Consider the following 16,327-nt stretch of genomic DNA (forward strand, 5'->3'; position numbering starts at 1 on the left):
TCGCAGTCCGCTGCGCAGGACAAGAGGATTTTTCCCATCGATGAAAAATAAATGACTTATTAATGTTTAAAAGCATTTTGAGATTTTCTGTCCTGTCAATCACGCCATGAAGGCAATACCCCTTCCGATGGGAGGGGGGAGGGACTATAAAACCCGGAAGTGTGGACTGCCTCAGTCTCTGCAAGATGGGGGTGCGAGAGGTCACGACTTTCAGTCTGAGCTGTGAATAACACTGAACACATGTTTACTAAACTGTGAGTGGTTTTACTGACCTGTGAGTGCCCTTAATGTAGTTTGAAAAGGCAAATGTGGTGGTTGGTTGGTTGGTTTGAAAAAGCAAAGCATTTGTGGCAGTGGTTGGTTAGTTTGAAAAAGCATAGCAATTGTGGTGGTGGTTGGTTAGTTTGAACAAGCAAAGCAATTGTGGTGGTAGTGGTTGGTTTGAAAAAGCTAAGCAAATGTGATGGTGGTTGGTGGTGGTTGGTTTGAAAAAGCAAAGCAAATGTGGTGGTGGTGGTGTTTGGTTTGAAAAAGATAAGCAAATGTGATGGTGGTGGTTGGTTTAGAAAAGCTAAGCAAATGTGGTGGTGGTGTTTAGTTTGAAAAAGCTTATAATTAAAAGTCTAAACTTGACCACTTCCGTTTTGCACTGTATATTGATTTTAGAAAAAACGCTACCACTTATGGCTGTTATATTTGGCCATCATACTCAGAGTCCCCCTCCGCTCATCAGGTGATGAGGACTTTTCCCATCGATGAAAAATAAAAGAGTTATTAATGTTGAGATTCTCCTCCTGTCAATCACGTCATGAAGGCCACGCCCCTTCCAGTGGGGGGGGAGGGACTATAAATCCAGAAGTGTGGGCGTGGCTCAGTCTCTGCAAGATGGGTGAGAGAGAGTTTACGACTTTCTGTCTGAGCTGTGAACCAACTGCACACACTGAATGTCTACTGAACTGTGAGTGTGGTTTTTATGTGGTTTTTATGTGGTGTTTTGTGGTGTTTTATAGGGTTTTGTGGTGGTTTCACCCTGCTTGAAATGGTATGAAACTGCATTTGAATTTGGTGGCCTTGCACTCTGCTTGAAATGGTATGAAACTGCATTTGAATTTGGTGGCCTTGCACCCTGCTTGAAATGGTATGAAACTGCACTTGAATTTGGTGGCCGTGCACCCTGCTTGAAGAGGTATGAAACTGCATTTGAATTTGGTGGCCTTGCACCCTGCTTGAAATGGAATTTCAAGGAATAGCCGTGAGTCAACTGCCAGCCCACCAGCCGTGAGTGAGTGAGCTGCCAGCATGCCAGGTTTGTGCGACTGAGCTGCCTGCCCAAGAATCCATTCGGCCCACAATGTCCATACTAGCCCTCTGGAAACCAGTCCCTTCAGCCCACAACACCCATACTAGCGCTCCAGAAAGCCCCCACCCCCCCTCCCACTGGCCACCAATTTTGGAATTGGTGGAGAGGTGGAATATTGCATTGGGGCCCAGCTCTCCCGTGTGAACATGGGACCCAACGGGTCCCACTTAGTCCAGTAAACCGTAATAAAATCATTCAGCCTCTAACACTCCAAGGAATAAAGTCTTAGCCTGCTCAACCTCTCCCTGTATCTCAGGCCCTCAAGTCCTGACAATGTGCAGGTGAATCGTAGACTCGCGGGGGCGTTTTTTTTCCGACCTGGTCCTGGATTATATTTTGTTGGAGTGCAAGATTTTGCTAAAGAATCGTTCCGACGGACGTTCTGTGTGTTTTTAAAAAAAATTCGCCCGACAAGTTAATCGCTGGAATGATTTTTAAATCAGCTTCTGAAGCCGTCAACGCCGACAACGGGGACGGATTTTATGTAGGGGACAGGTAAAAAAGAAAGTAATTTGTTTTTATGTATAAAAGTGTTTCTTAAGATGCATTTAATTCACATTTTAAGTTGTGAAACAGTGGGTTTTTTCCCCGAAGAACCGGCAGTGTTTTTGCTGCAGATATGGGGTACTAAAATCACCACAACCACAACGTTCCAAATGGTCGCGTTCCAGAAACATTTACAGGTATTAAACATTAAATTCCTTCCATTTGGCCTATGACAATGAGATTTAAAAATTATGTTATATTCTGAATTATTGTGTGAATGTTATTTGGACACTTAGGCTATTTAAAAATGTTAATCTATTCTTAAGAAATGGATAGATGTTTAGATCTAGTAATTGAATTTTGTAATTAGCTACAATTAGGTAACTAATTATATGCTTTAATTTCAAGTCATCTAAGTAAGATTGTTTTATATTTGTTTCAGAATGGTTCAATCTATAATAACTGAAAATGTCTTTCAGTTCTCTTAATTTGTAAGAAAGTTATGGGCTTTCGATCACAGCTTTTGTGTTAAGTCAATGAAAAAGCAATAGGGAACAAGATACTAATTTCCGAGTATGAAAATGGCTATAACTTTTTGAATACTGAAAATATGAAAGTGAATTAGGTGTCAAATTAAACTTCTTTTTATGCTTTATCTGATGGGATAAATTAAAGATTTGATTTTTAAAATCTCAAAATTTTGTAACATTGCTACATTGAGGTAGATGGTAGATCTCTCATTGTTGATAGGATGGTTCAGTTGCCTGATAACAGCTAGGAAGAAACTGTCCCTGAATCTGGAGGTGTGTAATTTCATACTTCTGTACTTCTTGCTGGATGGGAGAGGGGAGAAGAGGGAGTGACCGAGGTGGGACTGGTCTTTGATTATGCAAGTGGCCTTGCCGAGGCAGCGTGAAGTGTAACTGGAGTCGATGGAAGGGAGTTTGGTTTGTGTGATGATCTGGGTTATGTTCACAACTCTCTGCAATTTCTTGATGTCTTGGCTGGAGCTTTTCCCAAACCACGCTGCGATGCATCCCGATAAGATGCTGGTACTTACTGCAGTTGTAGAGACGGTTGAGTTTTTGAAGGTCGTAATCGCTGAATTCCATGCGCTGCCCGATGACATTACTGAATTCGGCGATCTTGGTGACTATTGTTGGTTGTGTGCCGTTGTTGAATGCCGTGGAGCTGTAGTGCATTACTGAGGTATAGTCGTATGGGATGTTCTGCGAATTGCTCACCTTATCGTCATACTTATTGAAATTGTGTTCTTTACCTAAATCAACAATAACAAAAGCTCATCAGGCCACTGCTTTAAGAATGGAAGAAAATAAGAAATAGTACGGAAACAGAAATGTACGGCAGCACAGTGGCGCACCACCTCATATTTCGCTTGGGCAGCTTACACCCCAGCGACAGGCACATTGATTTCTCTAACTTAAAGTAACCCTCTCTCTCCCCGTCCCTCCCCCACCCTAATCGTTGTGCTAGTTTCACTGTCATCCTACTTAGTTTCACTGTTTGTACCCCCTCCTTATCACCTTCTCTACAGCCAACAGTTGACCTTTCCTTGATCATCATTGCTGGCATTGATTTGTTCTTTGCATACCTTTCGTTCATTTGTTCTTTGTATCTTTTGCTATCTCTACTTTCTCGCTCCCTGACACTCATTCTGAAGAAGGGCCTCGACCCAAAATGTTACCTGTTCCTTTTCTCCAGAGATGCTGCCTGACCCGCTGAGGTACTCTAGCACTTTGTGTCTATTCACATTGTACAGATACAGGATAAAGGGAGTAATGTTTCGTGAATGATAAAGTCCAGTAAAGTCCAATTAAAGAGGGTCTCTAATGAAACCTAGTTGGACCCTAGTTGGTGATAGGATGGTTCAGTTGCCTGATGACAGCTGGGAAGAAACTGACATTAAGTCGAAGGATGTGGAGGCTTTGGAAAGGATGCAAAGGAGATTTACCAGAATTGTTTCCCAGAATGTCACCGTTCTGCTGTCGGGCCATGTGACAACTAAACAGTCTTCACTCTTGACTCGTGACCTTACCGTTATCAATCCTGTCCCACATGATTTTGACGTAGTCATCGCGATCGGGCCGTGACTGCTCGTGCCAGAATCCCAGTGCATGGAGGAACTCGTGTTCAATGGTCGCTATTCTCTCACACCTCTCTCCGATCGAGAGCTTCTGCTCCCCAACGTGGTGATTACCCACTGAAGACCAGCATCTGAAAGATGGCGTGTTTAGAACATATAACAGTACAGCTCTGGAACAGCCCACAATATCTGTGCTGAACATGATGCCAAGATCATCTCATCTGCCTGCACATAATCCATATCCCTCCATTCCCTATTTTTCTCTTAATTGCCGCTGTCATATCTGCCTCAACCACCACCCCCGTCAATGCATTCCAGGCACTCACCACTCTTTATGTATATAACATGCCCCATACATCTCCTTTAAACTTTGCCCCTCTCACCTTAAAGAGATGCAACCTAGCATTTGATTTTTCCACCCTGGGAAATAGGTTTTGACTGCCTCTCATAATTTAACAGACTCTTGGGCGGCACGGTGGCGCAGTGGTAGACCTGCTGCCTTACAGTGACAGAGACCAGTGTTCAATCCTGACTACGGGTGCTGTCTGTACGGAGTTTGTACATTCTCCTTGTGACCGCGTGGGTTTTCTCTGGGTGCTCCAGTTTATTCCCACGTTCCAAAGACGCACAGGTTTATAGGTTAAATGGCTTTGGTAAAATTGTAAATTGTCCTTAGTGTGTAGGAAAGTGCTAGTGTGCGGGGTGATCATTGATCGGCGTGGACTTGGGGGGGCAATGAGGTAGATGGTACGTTGGGACCGCTCTCAAGTTGGTGATAGGATGGTTCAGTTGCCTGAATACAGATGAGAAGAAACTAGCCCTGAATCTGGTGGTGTGCATTTTCACACTTGTGGACCTCTTGCCTGATTGGAGAGGGGAGAAAAGGGAATGACCAGTGTGAGACTTATCCTTGATTATGCTGGTGGCCTTGACAAGGCAGCATGAAGTACAGATGAAGTCAATGGAAGGGAGTTTGTGTGCAGGATGGTCTATGCTGCGTCCGCAACTCTGCAATTTCTTGCGATCTTGGATGGAGCTGTTCCCAAATCATGCTGTGATGCATCCCGATACAATGCTTTCAACCGAGCATAGTACATGGGTAGGAAATGTTCAGAAGGATATGAGCCAAACGCAGGAAAATGAGACTAGCTTGGGTGGAACTTCTTGGTCGGCATGGACAAGTTGGGCAGAAGGGCCTGTTTCCGTGTTGTATGATTCTAGGAGATTAAAAGGAATAGTGAATCACACTCTTACCCGCTGCCTTGGAATACTGATATGTAGTTAACCTCTCCTGTCCAAGGCTTGAAATCAATGCAGGATTTAAGGCGATATTGTTCAAATGCTTTGAGGATGACACCTTTAGCATTGACGTCTGTGGGAAAGGCATAAGAAGCAAATTTTTAAATGTTGCTTGCAAATTGATTTACAAAAGAAAAATGGGTGGCACCGTGACACAGCTGGGTGAGCCGCTGCCTCACACCACCAGAGTCCCAGGTTCGATCCTGACCGCAGATGCTGTCTGTGTGGAGTTTGAACATTCACCCTGTGACCGCGTGGGTTTCTTCCCACCTACCAAAGATGTGCAGGGTTTGTAGGTTAATTGTTCCTCTGTCCTAGTGTGCAGAGAGTGGCTGATAAAGTGGGGTAGCAGAACGAGTGTGAACGGGCGATCGATGGGCAGTGTGGACTCAGTGTGCCGAAGGACCTGTTTCCATGCTAAACTAAACTAAACTGAAGTAAGTTTTAGCTGCAGGCAATGGCTGAGTAAGAGAAACAAAACCAGAAAGACGGAGAGACAATTAACCCCAAAGGCGAAGGAACTCAGAGACCATGAGAAACTCCATCTAGTGCAGACAACCAGGTATCAGTCACTGAAACAAGGAAAACAAGCCCAAAAAATCAGAAAAACCTGCAGGCGCTGGAAATGTAAAACAAAAACTGCGAATGCCACAAATACTGGGCAAGTCAATTAGCATTTGTGGAGAGAGAAAATTAAAGACAAAGCTTCAGACAATGTAAATCTGTAAGGTAGACAAGAATGCTGGAGAACCTCAGTGGGTGAGGCAGCATCTATGGAGCGAGGGAATAGGATTTTTCCAGCATCTGCAGTTCTTTCTTAAACATGTAAATCTGTAAAGTCAGTTCTAATAATGAATGAGTCCACACGGGTCACCATAGATATGGTGGGCCGAATGGCCTGTTTGCATACAATGTGAGTCTATGATATTTGTGTCATTTAAGAGACTTTTGCATAGGCACATGGATGTGCAGGGAATGGAGGGATTATTAGGCAGCTAAGAGATGGTCTTGGCACAGCGAGAGTCTACATAGGCTAGGACTTTATTCCTTGGAGTGCAGGAGGATGAGGGACTTTATAGAGGTGTATATGATAATGAGGGGAATAGGTAGGAGGAATGCACAGGGTAGGGAATTCAAGATCCAGACAAGAAAGGATGGTGGGTGTATGGAATGAGTTGCCAGAGGAGGTACTTGCGGTAGGTACAATAACCACATTTCTCCTTAGCGTAGTTTTGATTAGTTTAGTTTAGTTTAGAGATACAGCGCAGAAACAGGCCTTTTGGCCCACCGAGTCCACGCCGACTAACAATCCTTCTACACAAGCACTACCCTACACACACTAGAGACAATTTACAATATTTACCGAAGCCAATTAACCTACAAACCTGAACGTCTTTGGAGTGTGGGAAGAAACCAGAGCACCCGGAGAAAACACACGCGGTCACGGGGAGAACGTACAAACTCCGTACAGACAGCGCATGTAGTCAGGATCGAACCTGGGTCTCTGGCGCTGTGAGGCAGCAACTCTACTGCTGTGTCACCGTGCCGCCGCTGTTGTGTTTTCACTGTCATTTTGTACTTGTGAATAAAAATAATGTCTGAAATTCTCAGTTTGAAATCGTCTGAGCTTATCAACACTCTAATCGTACTCATGAGGTCAGGACAACAGTTAGAATTATATTATATAATGGAACAGTTGATGGTCATTAAGTTCAGTGAAATAGTCAACAAGCAAGTAATGGGTACAAGGTTAAAATTCTGAAGGAAATCACAAATGCACCAATATAACATAATCTGGGTGATAAGGTCATGCTGAGGTAGTGTAATGGAAGCCACGTTATAGTAAGGAGTTAAAATTCTTCAATAGGTAATTCATAAATAAATTAGGAATGAGTTGCGGGGTTGAAGAGCACCTGAGCGGGGCCTTACAGCACCGCCCCGCGCGGCTTGGAATGGCCGCGGGACTTTGCGAGCGCACGCCGGGGGCTCTAACACCAAGACCCGGCGCGCGACCTTGCATCACCTGGCGTGGCTTTAATGGCCGCGGGGCAATCGCCATCGCCAGCCGGGGGCTTTGACTTTGACTCTGACTCTGACATCGGGGGGGAGAGTGCAGTGGAGAGATAAGTTTTTTTTTTTGCCTTCCATCACAACGATGTGATGGATGTTTGTGTAAACTGTGTTGTGTCTCAGGTCTTTTTGTTTTGTAATGTATGGCTGCAGAAACGACATTTCGTTTGGACCTCAAGGGGTCCAAATGACAATAAATTGAATTGTATTGTAATTGTATTGTATAAAAGGAATATAATGTTTGGAAAAAGCACATGCATTGAAATATGGTCAAAGTAGGAAGCCCCGCGTGATGCCAAGACCAACTCTTATCTGCCTGCACAGGATCCATATCTCTCCATTCCCTGCATATCCATGTGTCTATCCAAAAGTCTCTTAAGTGCCACAAATATCATAGATTCACATTGTATGGAAACGGCCCATTTGGCCCACCACCTCTATGCTGATCTGTGGGGACCCATTCATTATTAGAACTGATTTCTTTACAGGAGGAAGAATGTTATCTGTGTTCATACCCACCTAAACTATCTTCCAGATAGTATGGAATTGTTTTTGGCCACCTGTACTTGTCATCGGAAATTGCGCTTCTGTCGATGGTCTGGTTTCCACACAAAGTAAAAAGTTATTCAATAATGCTGTCGACAGCACATGGAGTAAGTTTATACAAACATTCGGCTTGCCTGTACTGGGCGCCATATATTGTCACTGGCTTACCGGATCATGTCTGATATCTCCTTCGATGAGATCCAGTCCAAGGTCTGCAGGGAATGAACACAAGTTAGACTGCAGCTGCTGTCTGTCGGTTCCCCCAGTGACCACGTGGGCCTTCTCCGGGTGCTCCGGTTTCCTCCCACACCCCAAAGATATACAGAATTGTAGGCTAATTAGCTTCTTTAAATTGACCTTAGTGTGTCAGATGGAACTAGTGTACGCCTGATCTCTGGCTGTCACACATTCGGTGGGCCGAAGGGCCTGTTTCCACGCTCAAATCTAAAGTAAATTCTAAAGTAATGTGTAAACATTTTGGAGGGGTTGGGGAAGAGGATTGTACTTGGATTGTGAGATTATACCTATCGAGGCAGATTGAACATACTTAGGCTCTTTGACGAAACAAAAAGCTTTACATTATACCCTGGTACACGTGATAGTAGTAAACTAATCTAAACTAAATTAAACGAAACTAAACTGTGTTTAGGGATTTGTGTGTTTGACCTGGACCCTGAATCTGGCTTTCATGTGAGGCCCAGTCGCCCTCTTCATCATGGCTCAGATTAGGAATACACACTCCAAAATATCTCATACAGCAGTGGTGAGTTTCTCGGACAGGACAGCATGTTAGGGTAGACACCAAGGAACTGCAGATGCAGATTTACAGAAAGAACCAAAGTGCTGGAGTAACTCAGCAGGCCAGGCAGGATCTCTGAGGACATGGATTTGGGACGGGAACCTTCTTGTAATGTCTCAAACATCATCCATCCATGTCGTGGATTTGCCCAGCTCTCCCACATCCTACTGTCCCCGCATCTTCCTTTCTTCTTCCCGCCCCCCCCCCCCCACCCCCAACTCCACATCAGTCTGAAGAAGGGTCTCGACCCGAAAAGTCACCCATTCCTTTGCTCCTTTTAAATTACCTTTACTCAGTTAACCCAATTTCCCATCCTCCTTTTCCAGTAAGGCACTTGAAGTCAGGCAACCAGGACGAGTCTTACCCCAGTCACTCCCTCTTCTCCCCTCTCCCATCAAGCAAGAGGTACAAAGGTGTGAACATGCTCACCTCCAGCACACCTCAATAAACTAAACTGAACTAAAAGGTTGACCATATTCAGAGTCGTAGCTCGTTGAGCTGCTACCTCAAGGTGCCAAAGACCTGGATTTGATCCTGACCAGAGGACCTGGAGGAAGCTCATGTGGTTTCTCCCACAGGGAGAATGTGCAAACTCCACGCAGACAGCACCCAAGGTCAGGATAGACCCGGGTCTCTGGTGCCATGAGGTGACACCTCTACCAGCTGCAGCACTGTGCTACCCATAGAAGTCACTCAGTCGGTGTAAGTAACTGAATTATTGCCCTGTGATCAGTCTGGGCCCACTATAGGTTGGAGGTGCAGTAGGGACTGGGAGCCAGGAATGGCTAGGTGGCTGTCTCGGTCTGCAAGGCTAGTGAGCAAAGACAATTGGACAATGAATGCCTTGGAGGGAGATGCTGACCAGCAAGGAGATCAAACTGAATACAATTCCTGCCAAAAGGAAGCATTGCTTGCAATTACATTGCAACTTCAGCACCTGTTTCAAGAAGCGGAGCTGGTAGAGCTACTGCCTCACAGCGCCAGACCGCCAGGTTCGATCTTGACCTCGGGTGCTATCTGCGTGGAGTTTGCATGGTCTCCGCATGGGTTTCCTCTGGGTGCTCCGTTTTCCTTCCACATCCCAAAGGTGTGCAGGATTGTAGGTTAATTGCCCTTTGTAAAATTGCCTCTAGTGTGTTGGGAGTGGATGGGAAGGATAGTGAACGTTTCATCGATGGTCAGCATGGACTCGGTGGGCCGAAGGGCCTGTTTCTATTTTATATCTTTCAGTCAATCAATCATTGCCACAAGCAGTGAAGCAGATTGCAGTGTGATCCCTGTTATTCTGTTCGTTTCAAGATTACAAGGTCAGTTTATTGTAACATGGACCAATTAAGGTACAGTGAAATTTGAGTTACTGTACAGTCATACTAATGCCCCTGACCCACTTAGGAAACCTGAACGGAAACCTCTGGAGACTTTGCGCCCCATCCAAGGTTTCCGTGCGGTTCCCGGAGGTTTTTGTCAGTCTCCCTAATGGTTGAAAGTGGTTTCCACTTCTTCCATGTTCCGGCGATTATTTCAAAAAATTCAAAACTGGCCGCGCCTAAAAATAGGTTGCCGTTTTAAAAATCGGTAATTTTTAGTCGAAGCCGTTTGCGATGCTAGTTGAAGGTGGTTGCAGGTAGTGGAAGGTAAGACCTCCCTGGTGGAATAAAAAAGGGTGAAAAACCGCACAGAAACCTTGGGTGGGGCGCAAAGTCTCCAGAGGTTTCCGTTCAGGTTTCCTAAGTGGGACAGGGGCATAAGTGAAAAGCAACAAGACACACAGCACATAAAAGTTAACATAAACATCCATCACAGGGGTTCCACGTTCCTCACTGTGATGGAAGGCAATAAAGTTCAATCTTCTTCCTCTTGTTCTCCCATCGAGACGATCAAAGCCCCTGCAGCCGACGATAGAAGCCCCCGCCGGGGTGATCGAAACTCCCGCGTTGGGCGGTTGAAACTCTCTCCGCGGCATGGAGCTCCCGAGACCGCGGGCTTCACAATGTTAAAGTCCACAGGCCCCGCGGTTGGAGCTTCGATCCCCGGCAAAGGGATCGCAAGCTCCGTGTTGTTAACGTCCCGCAGACTCCTGCGGCTTGGAGCACTGTGTCGGTCTCCAGGAAAGGCCGCCAACTCCTCGCTGTTAGGTCGCAGTGGGGTCAGAGATATGATATTGTCTATTGGGATATGGGGAGAAGGCAGGAACGGGGTACTGATTGGGGATGATCAGCTCTGATCACATTGAATGGCAGTGCTGGCTCGAAGGGCCGAATGGCCTATTCCTGCATCTATTGTCTATTGTCTATTGACTATTGTCTATTGATATGGAAAAAAATCAGTCGAGGTAAGTGACCCACCCCCAACATAAAACAAACCAAGGAACACTAAAACATACTTTTTAACACATACTGAAAATAACAACAAAGAAGAAAGGACAGACAGACTGTTGGCGAGGCAGCCACTGCTGGTGGCACCACTCCATGTTTGGCATAGCAAGCCTCCGTAATATATTTTGTATTAATAATTACTGATTATAATATTGACAACAACAACATATCATGAAGAAATAACTATTTAAAAAATAATGTACCATTACCTTCATTAATATCCACAATGTCTTGATCTAATCCAGCGTCAACATCCTCATCTAAAAGAGAAGTGAGATCAAATTTTCTCGTCATCATTTTCAATGCTAAAGTGTACAATGCATTCGTTGATCTCTCCAATAACATAACATCCAACCCCTCCCCCCCAAATCTCCATCCCAGTGCAAACCCATCTCTCCCGTCTTGATTGACAGATTCTTGTTAAATTTGTCAATTTTGCTTAATTAGTAAGGGTGTCAAGGGAGAAGGCAGGAGAATGGGGTTGAGAAGGAAAGGTAGATCAGCCATAATTGAATGGTGGAGTAAATGTAATGGGCCAAATGGCCTACCTCTGCTCCTAGAGGTAGGCTCCTAAATTAACTTATGAACATCATCTGAAGCTGCTAGTTAACAGTTAACTTCTGCTCGTTATTTCTCTATATTTTCTTGCTTTCTGCAATTAATTTCTGATGTCTACCAGCAATTCTTTGCTCCTGTGAGCTGAGTGACTGACTTGAGTGGTAGATTTGCCTGTTCTAGGGTGTCGGTGTCTTAACTACAGCTTCTATTCTGGCTTACAATCTAATGGTATGAACAATTAATTAATTTGAGTAACTAATCGACAAACCTCCCTCCCCCTGCCATATTTTATTTTAAAGTATTTCCCTTTTGTTCCCTTTCTTCTCCTTACTTCTTCACGATCGGCATTTGATAATTTTTTTGCGATAGATGCTGTCTCACTCCCCTTTTAAAAAAAATAAAGAGTGAAAACAAAAATTCAAAATTGGGGCGCAATATTTTTTTATTCTACACAGAGGCAAGGCTATCGAAGGTGGCGTCGGCAGCAAGCTTCTCCCTGGCCAGGTTCTCGATCACCTCGGGCTCGAGTTCGCAGTGCTCGAAGAAACTGTCCAAGCCCGAGCAGGCTCGGGGGAAGCGGCAGCTGTGGTCGGAGTGCGAGCGCCGCAATCCGCCTTCACCAACCCGCCGCTTGAGCGGCTCCTTGGGGCGATCTGCTGCTGCTTCTCGGGGTGCTGCTGAAGTGGTGACTGGGAGGGGGGGAGAGAGGAGAGAGGCTGGGGAAGAGGAGGGGAGGGGAGAGGAGGGGGGGAGGGGTAGAGGGAGGGGTGGCAGGGGTGACGACACTCGCAGCGCACGCAAAATGGCGCAGACTTCAAAGTTTGTCAGGTTTTTGAAGGTTTTCATTAATCTCGAGAAATAAAGCATGACATTTTCAGATAAGGCGATTTTGGAGAAAAATCTCTACCGGAATATGTAAAAATGTTACTGTTCGCGCGTTGTTTTTTCGAGAAGATATGATTATGCACAAACACACACACGAGCACACACACACACACACACACACACACCCAAGATCAGACTTTTAATATTTACTAGACCAAGTGGGACCCGTTGGGTCCTGTCCCCTGAAGGTGGCGGGGGGGGGGGGGGGGGGCCGGAGACATCACCCCCCCCCCCCCACCACACACACACACACACTAACCACCCCCCTTGATTTATATTAATATTATTCGTTGGTTCCTTTTACCCCATCCCCGCCCTATCCACGGACGCATAGCCCCCATCTCGCAGGTGCGTCTAGAGAGGGAGGGGGAGTAGAGAGTGAGGGCACAGAGAGAGGGGGCAGAGAAAGAGAGAGAGGGGCAGAGACAGAGGGAGAGGGGGTAGAGAGGGGGAAGGGATGGGTAGAGGTTGGGGGGGAAGGGAGGGGGGTGGAGAGGAGAGGGGGGGAGGGAGAGGAGAGAGGCAAGAGGGTAGTGGGAGAGATGAGAGGGGGAAGAGAGAGGAGGGGGTTGAGAGAGGAGCTGTGGGAGAGAGGGGAGGGAGAGAGGAGGGGCTGAGAGAGAGGAGGGTGGAGAGAGAGGAGGGGAAGAGAGGATGGGGAGAGAGGATGGGGGGGAGAGAGGAGGAGGGGAGCAGGAGAGGAGGAGGGGAGCGGGGCAGCAGCTCGTGGGGGGGGCAGCTCGCGGTCCGGGGGCAGCTGGCGAGGCGGCGGCAGCTGCTCGCGGGGGGGACGTCACTCGCAGATCCCGCAGCACACAGTGCCATTGTGACGTCATCAGCCAAAGCCGCTCAGTTTTATTTTCAAAGGCATGTCAGATTCTTGAACATTTTGATTAATAACTCAATAAATAAAGCAAAACAAAATTTTTCAGTTAAGCCTATTTCAGACTCCAGGGGGTAAATCTCTACCAGAATATGTAAATTATTTTCCGTTTGCGTGTCGTTTTTTTGAGTAAATGTGATCACACACAAACAAATAAATAAATACACACAAATCCACACACAAGACCCCAGAGTTTTATAGTTATAAGGATATGATTGAATCAAAATCAAGAATTATAAATCCACATTTCAAAAATGGTTTCATAATTCAGTAGTACTGATTTTCAGTATTCCATACTGTTATATTAGAGAATACATGAGGTTGCATGCAAAATACTGATTTTCAAAAATCCAGTTTCTGTGTAGTACATTCTATGGCCTTTGTGAGAAATACCCATTTCCCCAACAAAATACTGATTTTCAGCCATCAAAATACGGAAATGCTCGGTGAAACTTGACAGCTCTGCAATTATCCACAATCTCATTGTATTTGAGAATTCAAAATGTGATTTGTGATCTTGTTTATAAGTCATAGTGGAACTAGAATTTGTTATAATAGTATGACGGTAAAATAGGTTAGTTTGAAAGCGATCACAGTAATGTAAATGCACCATTTAGTTTGACTTCAATTTTCATGATGGAAATTGAAGTCGAACTAAATATTGTATTCACATCACTATTCCATGTTGGAATTGATGTGATGTGAAGTTGTTAGGTCAGGAGGACCATTAAAGGTGCACTGCACACACTAACCCAGTCGAACAGTAACAGGCAATCTAATCAACACAACACATTTTCTAAAAAAAGGTTTTCTTTACTGCAAAAACTTACAGTATTTTATTTGCAGTTTTTGCATGCTTTTACATAACATTTTATAACAGTACAACTTGATTATTAAAACAAGGACAACTTCAATTATTGATTTAAAAAATGTATACAACAATGACCCTAATAATCCCATTCTATCCACTCATTACTTTTGACTCAACCAAAATTATTTCTGAAATATTGGTCATAAATGTGGTGCAAAAATGCTCCAAAATAAGGCTCAGAATGCACCAGAGAGCTTCTAAAACCCCAGAGCTTCACTATTTCACATAAATGTTTTGTAATCCTGTCGCACCACCCCCCTTTTTGAAAAGCTTCATACGGGCCAGCACTTTGTGTCTTTTTGAGCATGTAGTGGCGTGGCGGCGCTGTTAACAGCTGCGGCTCACCTGCAGTCCGCCTGTCTTTACTTTTTTCTATTGTTTTTTTTGTCTTGTTTTGGTTAAGTTTTAGTTTGTTGGGTTGTGTTAGAGGGGGGAAACATGTTCTCTGTCTCTTCCTTCAGGGGAATGCGACTTTTTTGTGTCGTATCCCCCTTCTCTGCCTCCGTCTGCGCTGAGGCCTAATGGCGGAGCTGGCGGCCTCCAACCTGCGACCGACCCCGAGGTTCCGGAGGCAGAGCCAGCCAGGACTTACCAACGAGAGGCTGGCCGTCTTTGGGGCTGAGGCAGAGGTGGTCCGACTTGCTGGTGCGGCTTTCTGGCTTTCGGCGGTGGCCTGGAGCAGCGGGGCTCGGAGCTGAGACTGCGGGACCCGGAGCTGGGGCAGCGGACTGGAGCGGAGACTGCGGGACCTGGAGCTGGGGCAGCGGCCTGGAGCGGAGACTGCGGGACCCGGAGCTGGGGCAGCGGCCTGGAGCGGAGACTGCGGGACCCGGAGCTGGGGCGGCGGCCTGGAGCGGAGACTGCGGGACCCGGAGCTGGGACTGCGGCCTGGAGCGGAGACTGTGGGACCCGGAGCTGGGGCAGCGGCCTGGAGCGGAGACTGTGGGACCCGGAGTTGGGGCGGCAGCCCGGAGCGGAAACTGCGGGACCCGGACCTGGGGCGGCGGCCCGGAGCGGAGACTGCGGGACCTGGAGCTGGGGCGGCTGCCCGGAGCTGATGCTGTGGCGGGCCGTCTCGGAGCGGAGACGGCGTTCCGACTTTAGGCGGCGGCGACATCGCCACGGAGGTCCGCTGGACTGGAGGGCGGCATCTCCGTCCTGGATCGATCGCCTCAGCGCGGAGGGAGAACAAGGAGGGAAGAGACGGAGACTAAGACTTTGCCTCCATCACAGTGAGGATGTGCTTGGTGAACTCACATTGGTGGATGTTTAATTTGTGTTTATTGTATGTTTTGTTTTTATTGGATCTGTGTATGACTGCAGGCAACATAATTTCGTTACGACCGAAAGGTCTGAATGACAATAAAGGAATCTAATCTAATCTAATCTAATGTAGAGGTGCTTATAATTTCTTAACCTGGGACTGGCATACAAAATATACAATTATGTTCAGCAAAAAATGAAAGTAGAACTCACCCATCGCTCGTGAGGATGGCTGGCAAAATAAATCACAAGATAGAGATTAGTGACCAACATTGCCCATGACACAAATCAAGGGTCCAGCTTGAATAGGGTAAATGGTGGCACATTTGTTATTATTCTATAATAATTTTTTATATAAATTGTATAAAATTAAATAATAGTTCATAATTAATAATTTTTGTAGTATATACGTCAGCTGCAAATATTTGTTCACTTGCCCCTGATGTCCCTCTTAAATCTTACCTCTCTCACCTTAAGACTATGCTTTCTAGTTTTCAAATTCTGGGAACAAGACAGTGAGCATTCAGCCCCCCCTCACGATCTTGTACCCCTTTCACTCAGAGGGTGGTGGGTATATGGAACGAGCTGCTAGAGGAGGTGGTTAAGGCAGGGACTATAATAACATTTAAAAGACACTTGGACAGGTACATGGATAGGAAAGTTTCGAGGGTTACAGGCGAAATGCGGGCAGGTGGGACTAGCATAGATGGGGCATGTTAGTCAGCAAGGGCTGTAGAGCCTGGTTCCATGCTGTATATGCCTCATTAATATCACCCCCTCAGCCTCTGCATAGCCGTGCAAACTAGGAACAGTTACTGACTGTAACCT

At 46.0% G+C, this 16,327-nt stretch overlaps 1 protein-coding gene across 2 annotated transcripts in view; it reads right to left on the reverse strand.

The window, feature by feature from the left end:
- The window catches only part of mep1b (meprin A subunit beta), a 42,529-nt gene that overhangs the window by 18,463 nt on the left and 7,739 nt on the right, over positions 1 to 16,327 (reverse strand). For both annotated transcript variants that reach the window (XM_033019476.1, XM_033019477.1), the window contains exons 3-9: positions 15,713 to 15,731; positions 11,249 to 11,299; positions 8,034 to 8,077; positions 7,839 to 7,917; positions 5,205 to 5,322; positions 3,903 to 4,081; positions 2,907 to 3,125 (exon numbers count right to left, since the gene is read on the reverse strand). In XM_033019476.1, the coding sequence (XP_032875367.1) occupies positions 2,907 to 3,125; positions 3,903 to 4,081; positions 5,205 to 5,322; positions 7,839 to 7,917; positions 8,034 to 8,077; positions 11,249 to 11,299; positions 15,713 to 15,731 (709 nt within the window). The remainder of the gene's footprint in view (positions 1 to 2,906; positions 3,126 to 3,902; positions 4,082 to 5,204; positions 5,323 to 7,838; positions 7,918 to 8,033; positions 8,078 to 11,248; positions 11,300 to 15,712; positions 15,732 to 16,327) is intronic.

This window comes from Amblyraja radiata, chromosome 4 (genome assembly GCF_010909765.2).
Source record: "Amblyraja radiata isolate CabotCenter1 chromosome 4, sAmbRad1.1.pri, whole genome shotgun sequence".
Taxonomy (NCBI): Eukaryota; Metazoa; Chordata; class Chondrichthyes; order Rajiformes; family Rajidae; genus Amblyraja; species Amblyraja radiata.